This window comes from Alosa sapidissima, chromosome 21 (genome assembly GCF_018492685.1).
Source record: "Alosa sapidissima isolate fAloSap1 chromosome 21, fAloSap1.pri, whole genome shotgun sequence".
In the NCBI taxonomy this organism is placed as follows: domain Eukaryota; kingdom Metazoa; phylum Chordata; class Actinopteri; order Clupeiformes; family Clupeidae; genus Alosa; species Alosa sapidissima.
Genome location: NC_055977.1, coordinates 21,482,597 through 21,505,339, shown reverse-complemented (window position 1 = coordinate 21,505,339; position 22,743 = coordinate 21,482,597). Strand labels below are relative to the sequence as shown.

The window sequence follows — 22,743 nt, the reverse complement described above, 5'->3', positions numbered from 1 at the left end:
TTCATCTCCAGTGACCAATTCTACTCACCATATCCATATCTGAAAGCATGGAGCTTGCATCATCATCGTCATATTCAACTGCACAAATTGAGCATCCCAGTACACATCTCTCTAGATCTACAGAAATTTGCATCCCTTAAGGATTTAGCTAATTTATTGACTAACATGTAATTTATATTACAAGGGCCACTGTCCCCAGAGCATTATGGGGTTAAGCGCCTTGCTCAAGGGGCACAACGGTGGAAGCCGGGTATTGAACCCACAACCTTTCAGGCTAATCACTACACTGCCCAATTTTAATTTAACCCGTTTTTGGGAAGTAAATATTTTACTTTATTAACTAATAATATATCAGAATAATGAATGAGTCAGCAGCATCATCATTAACTATGGAAACCTTTGTGTTAATAAATCTATAGTGAACAAATATTGGTTCTGCTTATCTTCAAGCCAGGCCTTGCATAATATCCTCAAACACCCTCCTCTTCATATCCACGGTTAAGGGAGAACTTGTTATGAGGAACATTTAGTGAGATGAAATCTGGATTTTAATCAAAGGAAATCAGCAAGGGTGCTATCACATCTTAATTGGTAATACTGTATTGTGTACCCAAACAACAGGTCATGCCGTTGCCATTTGTCTGTCTTGACTGTGATACTAACACTGTCTGGTGTTTTATGGGAGAAACACAAGGCAAATACAATAATGGTAGTACATGTATTTGTGTTTGCATGTCACAGGGTCATTAGTGACTTCCAGTCAAGTTTTCTCAGAGAAGTACCAGTAAAAAAAAAGAAAAAAGGGCATAACACCAAGGTGGGGTTTGATATAAAAGCCGAAATCACTGAAAGCCACCGCAGACCACACAGAAAAAGATAGGGAGTTGGGTCCTCACCAGCTCAGAACAGAAGATCAGGATTCTCAGAGTGTCTGCTGTAGCTGTCATCTGACCATCGATCTCAGCATGAAACTCCTGTTTGTCTGCAGTATGGTGCTATGGGGCCTTACAATAACTCAGGTACCTTTTCAATAGCACATTTAGCTCAATATAATAAGGAAAACGCCTTTGCATTATAATAATTGTATTTGTAACAGTACAATTTAAATAAATTAAAATGGAAGATCTGTATGTGCTCTGTGTGTGTGTGTGTGTGTGTGTGTGTGTGTGTGTGTGTGTGTGTGTGTGTGTGTGTGTGTAAGAGAGAGAGAAAGAGAGAGCGAGAACTTTTTCAGACATTTTCTGAGGGTATTTTTCATAAATGCACACTTTTTAGAATATTCCTTTTGCCTTCTAACATTTTCTCTAACTACTGGTGTATATTCCTCCAAAATGTCTTAGTCTATCAAAAACAAACCCATCCTTTCTCAAAATGTGTTATAAGTTAAAACTTTCTTATTGCAGTCCTTCAGTGAGCTCTGCCCTGCTATGAAATAATTTTGAGATTAAATTGATGAAAATCTGTATCTTGGCCTTTTAAACAAATTGGCCTTTTAAACAAACCCAGATTTAGTGTAGGCTGACAAGCCAAACTAAACTAAACTCAGAGATATTTGATATGCTGGGCACCCACATGCCTCTTCTTCCCAATTCATTGGCAATGCCCCATCTTGATGCGAAAGAAATACTAGTAACGGACAGCAGTTTTGTTTTTATGCCACTTAGGCGTGCCACTCCCATCAAATTGTTTCCTGTGCATTTGTCAAGGTTAAAGGACTAGATGTTCAGACTTTACTTTCATCATTTTCAGGGTAGTGAAAATATCCAAGTTTTTAAGAGGCCAGAATATATTGAAAGTTAACTATGAGATTATTCCATTTTTAACAACCCTTCATTCGTTTAACAACCCTTCATCCCTTTGAATTGCAGTCTACAGACACCACAACAACAACTGAAACCGTGAAAACTGCATTACCAACAACAACCACCGGGGGAGCATCAACTATGGCTACAGTTACAGCCAGCATTGCAGTCACCACAGCTCCACAGAAAACAGAGTCAACAGCTATGCGTACACTAGCTAGAAAAATGGTTACAGAGAATACAACCACAAGTGAGCATGCAGAAAATACAACCCTGGCAAATGACACAGCTCAAGTTGAAACAAAAACAACAGCCAAAAGGACATCTCAGAGAGCGGCAAGGAAAAGCATTAAAGACACAACAAATATTACCATGGCAAATATGACAGTCACAACTATAGCTACAACAACCACAGCAAATATTACAGGCACACCAGACAACCCTGACCACATGATGACAACCTTTGCAGTCACTGGAGAACAGACTACAGACACCACAACAACCACCACAGCAGAAACCACAAGTGAGCCTGCAGAAAAAACAACCCTGGCAAATGACACAGCTCAAGTTGAAACAAAAACAATAGCCAAAAGGACATCTCATAGAGCGGCAATGAAAAGCATTAAAGATACAACAAATATTACCATGGCAAATATGACAGTCACAACTATAGCTACAACAACCACAGCAAATATTACAGGCACACCAGACAACCCTGACCACATGATGACAACCTTTGCAGTCACTGGAGAACAGACTACAGACAATACAACAACCACCACAGCAGAAACCACAAGTCAGCCTGCAAAAAATACAACCCTAGCAAATGACACAGCTCCAGTCGAATCAAAAACAGCAGCCAAAAGCATGACAAACATTACAGCACAAACATTACTGAACACAACCACAGAAGCGGACAACACCTCCGCTACTGCAAAGGCAACCAGTGAAAAAACCATAGCACCAGAGACCGCCACTTCCACAGCCATGACCACAACCCTGGCAAATGACACAGCTCAAGTTGAAACAAAAACAACAGCCAAAAGGACATCTCAGAGAGCGGCAAGGAAAAGCATTAAAGACACAACAAATATTACCATGGCAAATATGACAGTCACAACTATAGCTACAACAACCACAGCAAATATTACAGGCACACCAGTGATGACAGACGTGGCAGTCACTGGAGAACAGATTACAACCACCACATCAAATATTACCATGGCAAATATGATAGTCACAACTATAGCTACAACAACCACAGCAAATATTACAGGCACACCAGACAACCCTGACCACATGATGACAACCTTTGCAGTCACTGGAGAACAGACTACAGACAACACAACAACCACCACAGCAGAAACCACAAGTCAGCCTGCAAAAAATACAACCCTAGCAAATGACACAGCTCCAGTCGAATCAAAAACAGCAGCCAAAAGCATGACAAACATTACAGCACAAACATTACTGAACACAACCACAGAAGCGGACAACACCTCCGCTACTGCAAAGGCAACCAGTGAAAAAACCATAGCACCAGAGACCGCCACTTCCACAGCCATGACCACAACCCTGGCAAATGACACAGCTCAAGTTGAAACAAAAACAACAGCCAAAAGGACATCTCAGAGAGCGGCAAGGAAAAGCATTAAAGACACAACAAATATTACCATGGCAAATATGACAGTCACAACTATAGCTACAACAACCACAGCAAATATTACAGGCACACCAGTGATGACAGACGTGGCAGTCACTGGAGAACAGATTACAACCACCACATCAAATATTACCATGGCAAATATGATAGTCACAACTATAGCTACAACAACCACAGCAAATATTACAGGCACACCAGACAACCCTGACCACATGATGACAACCTTTGCAGTCACTGGAGAACAGACTACAGACAACACAACAACCACCACAGCAGAAACCACAAGTCAGCCTGCAAAAAATACAACCCTAGCAAATGACACAGCTCCAGTCGAATCAAAAACAGCAGCCAAAAGCATGACAAACATTACAGCACAAACATTACTGAACACAACCACAGAAGCGGACAACACCTCCGCTACTGCAAAGGCAACCAGTGAAAAAACCATAGCACCAGAGACCGCCACTTCCACAGCCATGACCACAACCCTGGCAAATGACACAGCTCAAGTTGAAACAAAAACAACAGCCAAAAGGACATCTCAGAGAGCGGCAAGGAAAAGCATTAAAGACACAACAAATATTACCATGGCAAATATGACAGTCACAACTATAGCTACAACAACCACAGCAAATATTACAGGCACACCAGTGATGACAGACGTGGCAGTCACTGGAGAACAGATTACAACCACCACATCAAATATTACCATGGCAAATATGATAGTCACAACTATAGCTACAACAACCACAGCAAATATTACAGGCACACCAGACAACCCTGACCACATGATGACAACCTTTGCAGTCACTGGAGAACAGACTACAGACAACACAACAACCACCACAGCAGAAACCACAAGTCAGCCTGCAAAAAATACAACCCTAGCAAATGACACAGCTCCAGTCGAATCAAAAACAGCAGCCAAAAGCATGACAAACATTACAGCACAAACATTACTGAACACAACCACAGAAGCGGACAACACCTCCGCTACTGCAAAGGCAACCAGTGAAAAAACCATAGCACCAGAGACCGCCACTTCCACAGCCATGACCACAACCCTGGCAAATGACACAGCTCAAGTTGAAACAAAAACAACAGCCAAAAGGACATCTCAGAGAGCGGCAAGGAAAAGCATTAAAGACACAACAAATATTACCATGGCAAATATGACAGTCACAACTATAGCTACAACAACCACAGCAAATATTACAGGCACACCAGTGATGACAGACGTGGCAGTCACTGGAGAACAGATTACAACCACCACATCAAATATTACCATGGCAAATATGATAGTCACAACTATAGCTACAACAACCACAGCAAATATTACAGGCACACCAGACAACCCTGACCACATGATGACAACCTTTGCAGTCACTGGAGAACAGACTACAGACAACACAACAACCACCACAGCAGAAACCACAAGTCAGCCTGCAAAAAATACAACCCTAGCAAATGACACAGCTCCAGTCGAATCAAAAACAGCAGCCAAAAGCATGACAAACATTACAGCACAAACATTACTGAACACAACCACAGAAGCGGACAACACCTCCGCTACTGCAAAGGCAACCAGTGAAAAAACCATAGCATCAGAGACCGCCACTTCCACAGCCATGACCACATCCACGACAACTAAACCGAACACATTGACCTGTTTCACTGCGGGCACCACTGGTATCAGTGCCAGCTTGCTGAGCTGCTTGCTGCCCATGTTGCCACTCATGTTGGGGTAAAAGCTGCCCTCATGTGGCCTGAAAATTGAACTGTTAACTGTGTGTTGTGAACTGTGAACTGTGTGCTGAGTGTGTTTCATTAATTCACGGATTGGGATAAATGCAGAGACCAAATTTCCCTCACGGGATCAAAAGAGTATATATACTTATACTTATATATTAATATATATAAGTATAAGTATATATGTGCAGCAGACCTGAGGCAACACAATATATTCTTCAGAAATATAGCTGATATAAACTGAAATAAATGCTACCACAGAAGTTCATGCACAAAATGTAGGCCTACACACATTATAAAGGGCATAACAAACAGAAATTATATCCATACTATATTCATTATCTTTGAATTTAGTTGAAAATAAGGAATTTATAGGCCTACAGTCTATGGTGCACTGTCACTTGCCACACACATCAACGCCAAGTTTTTAACAGGCAAACACTGGATGAACAATGGATTTTATGGAGCAGCGTCGACCTATAACTGAATCGTGATTTACACGGCGACAAAGTGCGATGCTGGTGTGCGGAGTTGTATTGAAAGAATGGATTCTAATGTAAATGAATGTCAAAAGCAGAGTGCATCGCAAATAGTAGCAGCCAAAGAGGAATGCTGATAACAGAACAAGTGAAGGCGAAAAAATCTTTGGCGGCACACAACTAATGCGTCAGCCTAGGCTACTCTCTTTGGCCAGCTCGATAGCCCAACCAAGTGTGTGCAGCATGCATTTACAGTAGCCTACTAACAGAGCATCATCATAAAGATACATTGATCTGCATCACATTTTAGCGGAAAACATGTTAACATTACATCATTGATTCCAATGGGAAAGACAGCTAGTAATCACGTTACATCTAGTTATTAATTCACAGGACATTCAATAATTTTACTAACACGGCAGTTATGAAGAATTATGTTTATGTAACTTACTCATGTCGAAACGATGTACATTACCAAACTAATTCGTTTGCAATACCCCATGTAGGCTTGTACAAATTTAGCATGTAGCTACACTTACCATAATATCCCATGCAAACCGGTTAGCTTGCTAGCTAGCTAACTAATTATCTCACTTAGTTGTAGAAAATGGGCTATCATATTACAAGTGATAGAATGAATGTGTGACTTATGTTTAGTTGATGTTATGACATGTAAAGTTAAGCTTGCTGAACTTAATTATAGCCTAGTCAGCCACGGGCAGTTTGACTGTGCCTACCTATCGATACATTCGTGACACTCCTGTTAGTAAACTGGAAAGAGCAAAACATGTGAACATGGTCACATTAATCCCATAAACACACAGATAACTCTTACACCAATCTTATTTTGTGCCTTTTATTCACGTTTGTTTCAAGATTTAGTAAGTTTACTATAAGCCCTTTTTGCTCCCCACTTTGATGCAGCATAGATTTAGACAGAGAGTTGTTCTAACGTTACTAGTTGTTGCAACAGCATGTGAAAAAACTACAAAGTTTGTTAGACCAAAATGAACGTTAATCTCGCGATTAAAAAAATTGACATCGTTAAAATAGGTTTACGTTAACACCGTTAATAACGCGTTTAACTGACAGCACTAACTTATATAAATGACATCTAGTACTCTTTAACTGACATCGGCCAATGAACAGTGAGGTTATTATGAGAGTTCACCAGGGTGGGTCTACGACAACAGATTTTCAAATCCTTATGCATGAAAGTGTAAATATGTCATTGTTGAACTATATTGAATATATTTTTTCTTCTTGAATTTCCCCTAGGGGATCAATAAAGTATCTATCTATCTATCTATCTATCTATCTATCTATCTATCTAAGCATTTTAGATGTACATTATGTACATACTGTATCTGTTCATAGATAGATATGCCTTTAATCCGACAGTGAAGAGAGTGACAGGAAGCAAGTGGGAGAAAGAGATGGGGTGGGATCAGGACATGTATTAAAATGTATTCCACTACAGATTTCAGAATACATGCCTTAAAATGTATTTTGTAGCCTACGTATTCTAAGAGATTACAAATTAGTAACGTATTTTGAATACTTTGGATTACATCAACATTGTATTATATTTTATTAGCAATGGTTGAAACAGTTATGTGAGGTTATGTGAACTTGTAAGTCCCATAGTTTCAACAACACCCACAATCTTCTTTAAAGTGAGGAGTGCATATAAACCTATGTGCTATGAAACACTCAATGTCATTATGTCAAAGACAAAACAGAGATGCTTTGTCTCTATGGCTAAAAGGCTATCAAATCCCAAACAAAGCCTTTTTCTATCTATCTATCTATCTATCTATCTATCTTTTTACAGCTTACACTAAAAAGTGAAATGGAAAGTGAAAAATTAAGTATTCAACAGTGAAAAGAAAAGAAGTGAAAATAATCTTTATTAGTAAGTATTTGGTTCATCTTGGTATATCAGTGAGAGTTTCATCAGGGATAAACAGTATGTGCTGTCATCATGGTGTCCTTTCCCTTTGCAGCTAGTCTTCTGCACGGCACAGAGCCAGCAGTGCATTCTGAAAGTCCCCTTTGAATTGATTCTGTTCAAAGAATCAATAATGTATAAAATACTGGGGTGTGTTGTATCAAATAAATAAATATATATACCAGTCAAAAGTTTGGACACCCATGCTAAAGTTGACTAAAAAAGAGAAATACAAATATGAAATACATTTTGTTATATTCCTTATAGACTGTGTATTGAATATGTGTGTTATTGATAGTGATTTTTCTGTATAAAGTGTGTGTGTTTGAAAATGTGTCAACTGAGTAATATCATTTGTAGTGGGTGTACCTGTACCTTATGAGAATCTTATTTTAGCTATTACACTGATTTAAATGGATGTTGTGACTTTGAATGTCCTTGTGTGTGTGTGTGTGTGTGTGTGTGTGTGTGTGTGTGTGTGTGTGTGTGTGTGTGTGTTTGTGTGTGTGTGTGTACACATACACACATATTCAATACACAGTCTATCTATAAGGAATGTAACAAAATGTATTTCACAATAAATAATCTCAAATCAAACTTACAATACCACAGTGATCTAATGTTATAATGCATGTGTGTGTCACAATCTGATTGCAAAGAACTCAAGAAATAATAAATAATAAACAATATCAGGCAGATTGACATTACTTATAGAAGCCTTTGTGTGTGTGTGTGTGTGTGTGTGTGTGTGTGTGTGTGTGTGTGTGTGTATGTGTGTGTGTGGTTTACCTGTAAAGTGGAATATAGAGAGGTGCCTGTCTCTCTGAGGTATGCTACCCTGACCATCAGGAGATCATCTTCACAGTGTGACACCAACACACCCTGGACCACGCCTCCCTTAGGGAGCACACACACAATCACACACTTGATAACACACAAGACGTGTGCAGCATGTTATGTGTAGCACACAGCATAAGCTTTACAGATCAAAAGATGGAGGTTGAGAGGAGGCGTAGAGTACCTTCATGCTTTGCAGTCGTTTAGCCAGGTAAGCAGCTGGGTTTTGTATGCAATGCACTGTAGAACAACAGCCAGAAGAGACATAATAAAAAAATGCTTGCACAGTAAATCTCTCTCTCGCTCTGTTTCCCTCTCTCTTTCAGTCTCTCGCTCTCTCTTTTGATCTCTCACTCTCTCACCAAGTGTTGTCAAGCCCAACTGCAGGTCTCCAGACAGAAACCCTCCAAAACGTTTCTTCAAAGCCTCATCCACTGGTTGCCCAATATCTGCTTCCAGTCTGGTCAGCACTAAGTCACATTATAGTTCAGATTATTCACTGGAGTTTCATTGAGTTTTTATCGAGGGAAGAAGTCCCTCAAATGTTTTTAAACCTATCCATTGCCTGCAACATTACAGCACCTCAAATCTACCGACCACATCATCGTGCCAATTTATGTCCACTATGTCAAAAAGAATGCATGAATAAATGCCACTTAAAGTTCAAACAGACTCACAAAAAATTAATAAGCAAGGAATACCTTTGTTAAGATGGTCTGGATGTCTGGTCGTTAGGGTATTGATCCAAGGGGAAGCATTTGCCTTCTCATTCTTCAGTTCTTCAGAAAGACGCTGTGGTGGTGCACAGAAACATACATGAATACATACACACAAGTCAAAATAATTAGGTTCCAAAGTATCATGTCTTCATATGATTGTCTTATTACCAAATTGCTTTCTTATGTATCAGTAAAATAATTATGTAAAGGCTCTGTAACATTGCTTCAGCTGGGTTTACACAATAACTTCTGATTCCATACATTGCATAATATTGGACTGAATGATAGAACAAGAACAAATACATAATTTTCTCACATCGACATCCTGGTCAACTGATCCTGGTACAGTCTCCTTCTGCAACGAAAAACACAGAAATAGCAAAAGCAAGCTCAGGTGCTCTGTAACCTATGCCCAGAATATTGACATGACAAACCATTATCCATTACATTACAATTGGCTGACGCATTTTTAGCCAAAGCGACTTACATATGTCAACTATATTACAAGGGATTACATTGTCCCCGGAGCAACTTGGGGTTAAGTGCCTTGCTCAAGGGCACAACGGTGGAAGCTGGGAATTGAACCGACAACTTTCAGGCTACTGCACGCTAGCCCAGCTCCTTAACCGCTACACTACCACCGCCCCCGTGGTGGTATCCACGACACCATGGTGAAATTCCTTTAAAACGTCCCTTCTACTGTACCTTGAGTAAGGCGAGCAGTAACTTGGTGAAGTCTCCACTGGTCTCGCCCTCCAAGTCTTTCTCCAGATCTTTCTTGTACACTGTTAAGATAAGGAGCAATGGCATGCATGTCAGATAGCACAGCCAGTCAGGTTGGATATTAAACTGTTCTCTGATTTAATCTAGATTTAAAAATCTCTTAAATAAAGGGTTGTAAGTTTTTAAAGGTGTTCTAAGAATGAAATCAAACCCTCTGTTTCTGAGTGTAGACTGTAGTGGACATAAAAACTCTAGTGGAGGGTGCGCTGTGGTGCAACTGGCTACAGCGTCGCTTGTACCATGCTCACGCCCAAGTGCCCACAGGGACCCCAGTTCAAATCTGACCCGATCATTTCCTGTACCCCCCCCCCCCCCCCCCCTCCCACTTCCTGTCAGTATCTTCACCTATCATAATAAGGGTATAACTTCTAGTGGAGCCACTTACTGTTGTTATAAGCCAAAGTGATGCCTTTCAGCTGAATGGCAGATCGTGTGCACAAAACTTCTAGTAGGGTCTCCTCATCTGTGCCCAGTCCCTGAGGTCACACACAACATCAGAGGGTAATATCAGAGAACAAACATCATATATTAGGGCATTGATGGTTCAGGAAAGAATCTACGCGTCTAAGTGCATCACTAAATTAAGGAAGACATTTATTAATTCCATGTCTCTGATGAGACCACAAAAGCCTAGCAATACAGTACTGACATTGCATAGTCACAAGGCAAGGAGAACAAAAGAAAGAATGAATAGAGTCACATGTCAGTCTTTATCACAGTGCCTGCCGCTGTAGGCTATCTATATCTTTCTTACATGAGGGGAAGCCTATGTCAAACGTGCTATACTAATAACATACCTCTGTCACCCACACAGCGATAAAAAGATGATGTCTGTCAACAACTGTGCTCTTAAAGGCGTAGTCCACAATTTGGCTATGCCAGTCTGTCTGCTTATCTGATATAGACCCCTTAACTGCATAAAAAACAGGTGCATTCCTAAGGCATTTCTGATAGCACAGAAAACAACATTGAACTAATGGTAACTTGGGGGACAAAAAATTTCAAAAAATTTCAAATGGAAACCCTCTAGGAACAGATTGAAAGGGTCTATAAGGCTTTGAGTGCATAATGCCTCTCTGAATGTCTCACTTTCATGGCCTGGTAAAGACGCTGGGCATCAAATTCATCTGGGGTCAGCAGGAGGTCTAGCATCAGCCTCTCCAGGTCCCCAGACAGTGCCTTCTTCAGGTCCACTGTCAGCTCCTGTCACACACACACACACACACACACACAAACACACACACACGCACACACACACACACACACACACACGCACACATACAGATAGAAAGAGCTGAACTGATTCATAGGATACGTTGCTCAAACGTCCCGGTATCTGATGAAATATGAGGGACTGGTCTGCTGATTGATGAAAAGATAACTTTTGAATGCTACGTACCTTGCTTGTGGCTGAGAGGTAGGCTTGGACCAGGCTCCGTCTTTGGGCGTTGTCTCGGTTAGTCATGATTTTTACCAGGGTCTTCACATCTATTCATAGTCAGACCCACAGATCAGCATCCATATCAAATGTAAATTGAATTTGGTATCAGCATGAAAAACATAATGCAAAGACTGAATGGCCAGGCATTGAGTGAAAAGAACCTTTCTGCTGGCAGGCAGTCTGGATGTCTTCTATGTCTTTCTCTGGACGGAAGTTGGAGAAGGGACGCACAGAGCCAAGGGTTCCCCACCACATATCCTGAGGGTATATGGTAAGAGAGGGCAGGTAGAGAAGAGGATATAACCCTCACTGATGAGTTATGTTTTCATATAAGTGCCATAATTTACACATCCATTGTATTCTGTTGTATTTTTTAAAACAAATATTGCATTGATCTGTTACAACACTTAGGCTACATAATACTATTCCATTGACTACTAAGCATACTCATTCAATTATGGCATAATAGCATGCATTCATGGTCTGTACTGTACCGTTTCCATTGTGTGATCCTTCCTATGTTGGCGTCTGAAGATGGCTACACAAGGAAACAGGAGAAAGACATTCGTATAACTTTCTGACACCTCTCACTATTCAACAATAATGACTTCTGATCAATGAATCAATGAAGTGACACAGAAACTCATTCTAAACTCCTGGTCATAAAACAGAAGGGATTTATTTGTACTTTGATGAAAAAGCTTGAGTAAAGAATATGCTGAATAACAAGTACTGATCGTGAGATCAATAAACAGACTTTCTAAATGAAATACCCTTATCACTGAATATTCTGTGAATAGCATTCCTGATGAAATCCATAAACGTTATCAAATAGAGTAGGAATGAGAGTGAGATGACATACCTGTGCTGGATAGAAGGAGACTCTGTCTGAGTTGAGGGGATGACACGCTGTGTCTCTGAGTTCTTCCCCTCCCTCCACTCTCTCCCTTCCCCCTTCCTCACTCCTTCTAGTTGTTATTTACATACATGTTGTTTTTATAATGTTGCTAAACCACTGAGTATATGACAATTATTATATTATTTTGTTTCTCATTATCATTGTATCTTTCTTACTCCTTCATTTCCACTATTCAATGCCTTTCTGCTGAACTCTCTTATTTCCCTGTATCTCTGTTCTCTCCCTCTCTCAAAGTCTTAAAGAGTCTTAAAGAGGACTTACAACATTCATATTCATCTCTTCCAGTTACTTCACCATGATTGGCACTAACACTGCCATACATCCATACATTTACTGCACAATTACCTTTATGTGGTAAACCAAGAAAAAAATTATTTTTAACAAATTTTCTTTCAAAAATTTGCATTCAACATCATATTACGTGCTGTTTGAGGTGGCTCAACCACCATACTGTAGGCACCATTCAGATGAGAGGTCTGATAAAAACCCACAGCACTACATACCTGCTGCCTCCTCAACTGAAGCAAAACCTACAGTGTCCAGGGTAGAGTTCAAAATCTAACATCCCCTATACCCATGACAGACACAAATAACAAATTTGAAAAATGTTGAGAAAAGATGAGCACTAAGAATATTTATATACTCACCGTGAAGCCAGCTGTAGAGTCTGTTTTACAATTTCAATTGCATTCAATCATTTCCTTCCCAAAGAAGACAACAGGCAAAACAAGTTATTTTATTGTCTAATCAATTGTGCTGTGTTAGATTCTTCACTTAACGGTGAACACAATTCAAAACTTTCCCAAGGCCCCCCCCCCAAAAAAAAAAAACTGGAAGAACCGGAGCAAAAAAGGAAAAAGGAAGTTGAGTCCTACTGACTTGGTTGAGTCCTGTTTGAGTCCTACTGACTTGGTTGTTGTGACTAAGCATAGTCACAGATGAAATATGAGCAGTGAAGACAAATGTGGTTACAGTCAACAAATCACGTGCTAGGCCCAGACACCCTAGCATGGTTTCACCAGACTCACTATTTAGTTTCACTTGGTGAAGAACGTCTGGGTACTGTTCCAGCGATAGCATTCAATAGCATTCATACTTCCCTGGGTGAGATTTCCAAGGTGGCCAAATCGCATGCATGGGTCACTCACCACCCTATATTCTACCGCAGCTTGAGCAAGGCACCTAACCCCTCACTGCTCCCCGAGCGCCGCTGTTGTTGCAGGCAGCTCACGGCGCCGGGCACCTGCATAATGTTTCCATGCTACGGTCATTTTAAAAGGCTTTTTATGCCTTTAATCCGACAGTGAAAAGAGTGACAGGAAGCAAGTGGGAGAAAGAGATGGGGTGGGATCAGGACATGTCCCCGGGTCGCCATGGCCAATGTTGGGAAGGTTACTTTTAAAATGTATTTCACTACAGATTTCAGAATACATGCCCTAAAATGTATTTTGTATGTATTCCAATAGCTTATATGTGAGTAACGTATTTTGAATACTTTGGATTACATCAGCATTGTATTATATTTTATTAGCAATGGATGAAACAGTTATGTGAGGTTATGTGAACTTGTAAGACCCATAGTGTCAACAACAACCCACAATCTTCTTTAAAGTGAGGAGTGCTTAATATAAACTTATGTGCTATGAACACTCAATGTCATTATGTCAAAGACAAAACAGAGATGCTTTGTCTGTATGGCTAAAAGGCTATCAAATCCCAAACAAAGCCTTTTTCAGAACATCCTGTCAATGCGTGTTGAAGAAATCCTGCACACTGTCCTTTACGCGTGCAAATACTTTATTATACTTCACACAACGTTTCGGTCACACAGACCTTTCTCAGGTGAATAAAAAGAGGTGAGAAAAAGCCCTTTTGAACTGAGTAGAACATCCTGTCAAGAAATGAGAACCTATATTGGTGTAAAACATGCATGGCTGAACCTATATTGGCCTATAACAAAACTAATTTTACATTCTACATTCCTTGTATTGAGAGGTTTTTCCATTTAGGCTATCAGTATCAACAGAGAGGGAAAGCTAAAGACACCTGAGAGATACATAGGCTACATGGTATGGTTAAAAAATATTTGAATTTGAGTTTGAAAATGTCAGGGCCCTGTCTGGATTAGGGATCATAAGATGGCCTGGGCCTCCTGTGGGCCACCCTGGTGGCTATTTTGTATGTTGTCCTTTTGCTCTTCCCATGTGCTCTTTACCTGTCTACTGTCATGTGACTGTCTCCACCCCTTTCCTTATTTGGTCTGTACTTCCCGTCTTATTAGTGTTTCCTCCATTTTCTGCTCTCACCTGTTCCCTGTCTTTCTGTTCATTGGTCTGTATATTTCTACACCTCTCTGTTCCTTTGTCTCTTGTCGGTTGGTCTCTCTTGTTTCGTTGGAACAGTAAGTTTGTTTAATCAATAAAGTGTGTTTGTCTGTAATCCTGCCTTCAACGAGGTTTGTGCTTAGGTTCTCCTGTCAAACCCTGACAGAAAAGCCTTGACCTATGTTTTAAAATTATCTAAAATGTAATCCCTTAAATGTATCAGTGTAACCGTATTCTGAATACCACTCATTTAAATTTTGTATTCTAAAATCCGTAATCCAGAATACTTGTATTCAGTTACTTCCCAATACTGTCCGTGGACAAGTGGACCCAAATCAAGTATCACAATCCAGGAGCAAGTCATTGAATGACTTGTTCTCTGACCTTAAGTGCTCATGCATTTTAATTCGCAATCAACTGACGTAAAAGCTATTAAATAGTAATTAAATAGTTTACTCATGCACAATGTTTCTAGCCTGGGAAAAACCCAGACGTACTTCCAGCAAATTTGAGACTGAGAAGGGTCTGGTTTCAACCGGGCTACAATATTTTGCAATTGGAGTTTAAACCACAATAAGTAGCCTACTACTAGGCTGTGTGATATGCTTCCATGTTCATAGCTAAAACTCAGCCTGGAAGCCTGCCACAGGAAATGGCAAGCAAGAGTGACAATGAGCGAGATTTCCCATAAGGTGTCTTAAACACATGTCTTTTGGAGTTGAGGTCAGTGTGACCACCCATGTTTCAAACATCTTTGTGCAGTGTGTATCTAATATGTATCTGAAGGGTAATAACTCTTTTAAATACTTTGGAGTGCACTCAGGCGAGAGACTGGAGAGGTCTATGAACACTAAATGAAAGGCTTGTTGAGCTGAAGAGTACCTTCAGTGGCAGGTTATAGTCTCCTCTGAGAGACACAGGAGGTCATTCCTTCCAATGGCTATCAAACAAAACGTTTCACCTCTTTGCTGCAGTAATGTGGCTGATGACTGATAGTATTTTTATTTTTAACTTATTTTACTTTTATGTTTGTGTTTGTTTATGCACAGGATGGAGCTGTTGTGACAGTCAAATTTAATTTGGTATTAATAATGTATTTCTATTTTATCTTATCTTATCTTATATTTAAATCATACCTCTGCTTATCTCATAAGGCAAAGCCAGGGTTGTGTATAAAGGCAAATACATCTGACAGCTTTATCACAACAGGGGCGCCTGCAGGAATTAATGCTATGGTACGCACCCCCCCGCCCCCCCGCAAAAAAATGTTTCACTCGTGAACAATATTTGTTCGTTTTAGGTCCGTGCATTGGTCAGTCAGCAAAAAAGTAAGCAACATAGCATAACAACATCCACATGCAATAATACAACGACAACGTCTACAATGACCCATTCATTTGGACAACTTGATACAGCCCTATACAGGCTAAAGTTGCCTTTAGTTTTGTTCTAGCGTAACGTGACGTCTGGCTTTAGTGCAGTCTAACGTTCTGACAAGCACACCAATTGCCTACCTTGTTCTTGTCCATCTGGAATAACTCCTAGCTTTGCTGCCTCCATCCTTCCTGTTTTCGTTGTTTAAACTTGTGATATCCATGATGAGTATTGAGTTAGTGAATTAGCTCAACATTGTGTGCTGATAACCATATATAGATAGCCGAGTAAAAGAAAACAACAAGTAGCCTATTACGTGCCTGCGTGCGTATTCTCTCCTGCTCAAACAAAATGTGTGCACGTTAATTTTGATAACGTGTTCACTAACTTTACGTAATAGAAAATGGTAAATAGCCTGATGGTATGCAGCTAATGGGATACTGTGCATAGTTGGGAAGGTATGGTAGGCCAATTTGGTGTGAATACACACACATACAAGGGAAATGTTATCTCGCTGTTGAGTAGCCTGATGGTACGCACAGTGCGTATGGACGTACACCTGCAGGCGCGCCTGATCGCAGCATCACATCACACACTGTAAAAGGGGGGCAGCAGAGCTAACAGGACGTGATCTTGCCCTCTAGCCCACAACATTCTCAGGACTTGAGCAATATTTGAGTCTCTAGTCAACAGTCTCTACAGACTCTACAGTCTTTAGCCTCAACCTGCACATCCACCTTCATCATGAACCATCTGCTTGTGTGCTACGTAGCTTTCTCTCTGGCTCAGGTACGTTATATTATTATACTTCACATTTGATATTGTATTCAATGCGCTGCTACGCTTTTGTCATGGTGTTCATTGACAGTGGCATATTCAATATCAGATGGAACTTCTCTATGTACATGATTTTTTCAACTAGTGCTGGCTAGGCATTGAACAGGGCTTCATTCAAGGATTCCAACGGTACGTCATTTTGGAAAATCAGACATACGGGTCAAAAGTTACATGCACACACCTTCACAGACACAGACATCACAGTTTCTCTCAATTGCTTTGAGCAAACATTTGCAAAACAATTAACACGCAGGCCTAAACACAAGTATTCTAGCCAAAATAAACATATTCAAATCTTTCCTTCAAACAGCACAATTTGTGGTCAAATCTGTGTATCCTTTCAATCAATCATTACATAATGGACAACAAAATGGAAAACATTTTCTATGTGAGGAGGTTCAACCTTTATTTTTGCTAATTGCTGTGCCTGTGCCATTTCTTGGTAGTTTTCACAGTATCACAAAAACTGTAAGAAGACAAACAAGCATAACAAGCTTATCACAGCATGAACTGCATTCATTGCGCCCAAGATGTAATTGACATATGAGATCACAGTAAACATCTAGACAAGACAAATTATACACTGAGCTAAATCATACACTGAACTAACAGCTTGTCAGTTTTCATTGAAATAGATATACGGTAAGCACCTAGACTTGTCAGCTTTTGCGCGACCTTCTTTAACAAATAGCCAATTCAGCACACAGAACCAAGGTGGTATCTCTTATGGATAATGAATGATTGCTGATTGAAGAATTGTGCAAAAGGAGTTTTAGATATTACTAGTTTCGAATTTCCGTAGTTGATCAAGAGTCCTTATATGATTGAAAGGATTATCATCAGCCTGGTAAGATCCTTACACTATCTATCTATCTATCTATCTATCTATCTATCTATCTATCTCTATCTATCTATCTATCTATCTATCTATCTATCTATCTATCTATCTATCATGTTTTAATTAGCAGAAGGGGTTTGCTGTGTTTCACAATGATAATGCATAATTTAAGGTGTGTCTAGAGTAAATCTGACAATAAGCCCATTTTATTTCCTAGTTGATCCCTGTTCTCTGTTATTAGATGGCCACCATGGCCTCAACCACAACAACAGCCTTGGCAAACACAACAGCTTTTACAATAACCAGGGAAATTACCCCAGGTGAACCCACAACATCAAAAACCACCTTGAAGCCCACAGGAACAACAATGGCAAACACCACAGCTAATCCTAAATCCTCCACCACAAGTGCAACTACAGGAATAACCATGGCAAGTACTAGAATTGTAACAACAGCAAGAACCACAACAACAACCACCGTTGAACCCACAAAAACAACTAAAGGAACCACCCCAGGTGAACCTACTGTACAACATCAAAAACCACCTTGAAGCCCACAGGAACAACAATGGCAAACACCACACCTGTCACAACCAAAAGAACAACAGCCAAAACTACAACCATCTCAGCTGGCACCTTGGGAACTAGTGCCACCTTGCTAAGCTTCATGCTACCCATAATTCCCCTTCTGTTAAGTTTTGTGTTCAGCTTAGAGTGAGATTTGTTTGCATACAGGAGAACACAAGCTATTTTAGGTCATGTTTATGAAAAGTCATCTATCCATCATTGCACTTATGCATATTGAAATCTAGTGAAATATGATATTAGTTTAAAGTCAAACTGAAGTGTAGAGCTGTACGCACATCTATATAAATTCTACAGGTGCTGGATACTGGGAATACTAGGTAAAACAAAAGAAGAGATATCCGCATGGTGGGTGATACACAACGTTTCGACCACTCAGGTCTTTGTCAGGTGTCAGTCTGCATTAGTTTAAAGTCAAGCATAGTGAAATATGGCATTAGTTTAAAGTCAATTGCAAGTTATTATCCCCTTTGCATTTCTATGTTTGCTTAGCTTAGGCTACTTTGTTTCAGTCCGTCTGATTTTTTGCAGGCTTTATGAATTAAGACAATAAAATAAAAGTAAGGCAGTTAAATTAGTTGATGGAATTACCAAGGGGTAATCATTATTGCTTTCTACTATTTATTTCCTGTTAAATTTTTGAACGTGAGGAACAGATATGCATATAAGGAAATTATCAAAAGGGCCTATAACAAATTATCAAAAGGGCCTATAACAAAACTAATTTTACATTTTACATTCCTTGAGAGGTTTTTCATTTAGGCTATCAATATCAACAGAGAGGGAAAGCTAAAGATACCTGAGAGATACATAGGCTACATGGTATGGTTAAAAAAATACTTGAATTTGAGTTGACATACATTTTATGATCATTAAGTGTGCTTGCTGCAAAGCAGCACACTTATTGTTCTTCTTAAGTTTTATTAGGGGTCCGAGCAGCGTAGCTGCAGGACCCCTATTGTTTCTGTACCGTTCATTTTTGGCCAAAATTCTGTAAAAGTCATACTGCAGCCTAAACCGTAACTCCAAAACTCTTCAAATTTTCAGGTATGGTTACCAGTACCCCCCTCTGCCCATTGGGGTACTGCACCCAAAGGTGTAGGTCTTTGTTCCATTTCAGAGATATAGGCCAATAAAGTTAGACCACTTAGGCCATTTTTCCTAGATCACCTATATTCCTATAAACCGTAAGTCCTAGAAACTTCACATTTTCAAGTATTGTTACCAGTACCCCCCACTACCCATAACCCAAAATTTGGGGTACTGCACCCAAAGGTGGCGCTCTTGTCAAAAATGCTTATTTCTCCTTACCAGATTGACCTAGACTCAAAATTCTTTCATCATATTAATCTCTACATTCAGATGCATCTTTTTGGCCCTGGTCTTATGCTCTAAAAATGTTTACTTTTGCCACAATTTCAGAGAAAAGCCAAACATCATAAAAAGTTTCACAGGCTTCAAAAATGATCAAATCTTCACCAAAATTCTCACAGACAATGTTTAGACAAAGCCTCACAAAAGTTATCAAAAGAATTTGGATATGTTTTTCCATTTCAGAGATACAGACCAATAAAGTTCGACCACTCAGCAGAACAAAAATGATCAAATCTTCACCCATTTCTCCTATATCACCTATATTCCTATATGAGTAATTTTTTTTCCTTGGAGAACAACCATACAACCATCATTATGTGGATACCATTAACAGTGCACATTTTCAGATCTGTACTCTTTTTTATAAAGCCCTTAATTCTATTGTCAAAAGTATGCTAAGAATTTTCTTGATGTTGTGTGTTTGCCAACACACATTTTCACCATGTGAATGTGACAAATATGTAGGATTGTCACTGGCTCAGTGGGATAATGCCTAGTACTGGTGTTTGTTAGGTTGAGAGTTCGAATCCCCGGTAGTGCTTAGGCTCTAGCTCGAATACTATTGGTTATTGAAGATTCACACCATTGAACAGCACCTGAATGACATCAGGCAATCAACATAAAGTCATTAGTTGCCAAGAATCAGAATGCCGAGACACTCTGACATTTAGGGGAACTTCTTTGTTTACTATTTTTCCTTCATCATTAAGTCTATCATATTTATATTTCAGCCATTAGTGTTTTTCTCTACAAATGTCTAATTGCCCCAGAATTTCAAAAAGATTTCAGGTGTACTCTTTCAGGAAAGCCCTTCATTTTATTGTCAAATGTATGCTTGGAGTTTTTCTTGTGTGTTTACCAACACACATTTTCACCATGTGAATGTGACTGCTCAATGTGTATGATTGTTAGTGGCTCAGTGGGATAATGCCTTGTACTGGTGTTTCTTAGGTTGAGTGTTCGAATCCTCGTTAGAACTTTAGGATCAAGCTGCACATGCTATTGGTCATTTAAGAGTCACACCATTGAACAGCACCTGAATGACATCAGCCAATCAACATTCACACTCATCAGTTGCCAAGAATCACAATGCCGAGACACTCTATGACATTCAGGGGAACTTCTTTGTTTACTATTTTACCTTCATCATAAAGTCTATCATATTTATATTTCATCCATTAGTATTCTTCTCTACAAATGTCTAATTGCCCCAGAATTTCAAAAAGTTTTCAGGTGTATTCTTTTAGGAAAGCCCTTCATTTTATTGTCAAATGTATGCTTGGAGTTTTTCTTGTTGTGTGTTTACCAATACACATTTTCACCATGTGAATGTGACTGGCCAACATGTAGGATTGACAGTGGCTCAGTGGGATAATGCCTTGTACTGGTGATCCTTAGGTTGAGAGTTCAAATTCCACTTGAAGCATTAGTGTTAGAATACTGTTGGGTTGTGGATGTTAGCATACTACAATAGAATGCTGTTGGGTTGTGGAGGTTAACACACTATAACATTACAGCTACTTGTCAATATGGACTTGTAGTGCAAGGCAAGTATAAGGCTGTGTAAATGCTGTTTATCTTATTGACTCCGACACAGCTGTAGCCTATAATTATTTGTTGTTCTTATAATATTTGTCATTTCTTATACATATTTAGTCTTCCACTTGACAGAACAACTCTGTATCGGTTAAGGATGTCACGCATGAAACAATGCTGCAGAAACACGAAAATACGACTATGAGTTTAGTAGGCTATAATTTTCAGTTCCTGTTTATCTATTGCACGATGGGTAATAATTTAAAGGAATCGTGTTGCAGTCTTGTAAATAGTGACCCTGCAAGATCCCTAGTCATTGCAAAATCATAGTCTGTGACTTAAAACTCTACTACTTGTCTTTAGATGTGAGAGGGTCTGAGACTGTAGTCTTTCAAAAAACTTTTCCAAATCTTTGCAAATCTTTCCAAAGTCTGTCAGTGTAAGGAGGGCTTGAGGTGAAAGTGCTGTGGAGAAATTGTAGGATTGTTTGGCTCTGCCACCTAACCACACCCAGTTTACCTGCTGGGAAACCCAGTAGCTCCGGAGCAGGGGCTCAGACCAGGATAAATTGTTTGCTCGCCCTCAGTTCACTCTTTTGTTCATCTCAACCCAGCACTCCAGTGTGTCCTGCTCTGTGTGCGTCTTTGAGTTAACGTAAGTCATCACTTTAATGACCCTCACTATGACTTTTTTGATGTTTATCAGTTTGTAGAGTAGCTCTGCCATCATGTGTAAAGTTAAGGTCTTTGTTGGTTTGGTGTGTTGGAGTCCCATGTGAGAGATGATTAGGTGATGTTGGTTGACTTGGGATGTCAAGTATTGTTTAGTTGTACCTTATATAGCCATATGATTTCAGTTTATTGTTCAAATGTCAATTGGTTTGTTTGTGAGTTGGGATCTGTACTGATTTACCCCATTTCACTGATTACTCCATTTTCTGTTTGCTTCCTCTTTGATGCAGCACACATACAAGTAAAGAACAGATGAATTAAAACTCAAATAAAGTTCACTTGTGTTGCACCGAAACCTGCCATCTCCGTGTCATCACTCCATACCATTGAGCCTTCTGACCGAGGCTCTGCCTGCTCGCCACACACTCACTCTACCTCGACCCACATCGCCCCCTACAGTTCCTTCTGTTGGGTTGTGGAGGTTAGCATACTAGAATAGAATACTGTTAAGAATACTGTTGGGTTGTGGAGGTTAGCACACTATAACGTTACAGCTACTTGTCAGGACTTGTCGTGCAAGGCAAGTATAACTGCATAATTATAGGCTGTTCATCTTATTGACTCCAACACAGAACCCACCCCAACCCCCCTTCACCTACCACAACAAATACAATTCCATTCTGTGGGAAACACTGCCTTCCATTATCAGACCCTTCATCTTATCCATGACAAATGCATAGTCCTGTAGAATAGAGTATTGTTAGAATACTATTGAGTTGTGGAGATTAGCGCACTAGAATACTACTGTTAGAATACTGTTGGGTTGTGGAGGTTAGCAAACTAGAATAGGGTATTGTTAGAA

At 39.8% G+C, this 22,743-nt stretch overlaps 2 protein-coding genes across 2 annotated transcripts; one reads left to right on the top strand and one right to left on the bottom strand.

Moving 5' to 3' along the window:
• Window positions 1-647: 647 nt before the first annotated feature.
• LOC121696174 (mucin-5AC-like) lies at window positions 648-3,201 on the top strand. The gene is made up of 3 exons (XM_042077516.1): window positions 648-1,019; window positions 1,869-2,804; window positions 3,121-3,201. Exons 1-3 carry the CDS (start codon window positions 966-968, stop codon window positions 3,199-3,201), a joined length of 1,071 nt encoding a protein of 356 aa, XP_041933450.1. The 5' UTR covers window positions 648-965.
• Window positions 3,202-7,586: 4,385 nt separating this feature from the next.
• Window positions 7,587-12,398, bottom strand: anxa14 (annexin A14). The gene is made up of 13 exons (XM_042077248.1): window positions 12,287-12,398; window positions 11,919-11,962; window positions 11,586-11,682; window positions 11,383-11,471; window positions 11,073-11,186; window positions 10,369-10,459; window positions 9,906-9,985; window positions 9,517-9,555; window positions 9,183-9,273; window positions 8,844-8,951; window positions 8,666-8,721; window positions 8,434-8,541; window positions 7,587-7,759 (listed from the first exon to the last, which is right to left on the bottom strand). Exons 2-13 carry the CDS (start codon window positions 11,925-11,927, stop codon window positions 7,700-7,702), a joined length of 942 nt encoding a protein of 313 aa, XP_041933182.1. The 5' UTR covers window positions 11,928-11,962; window positions 12,287-12,398; the 3' UTR covers window positions 7,587-7,699.
• Window positions 12,399-22,743: the final 10,345 nt, after the last annotated feature.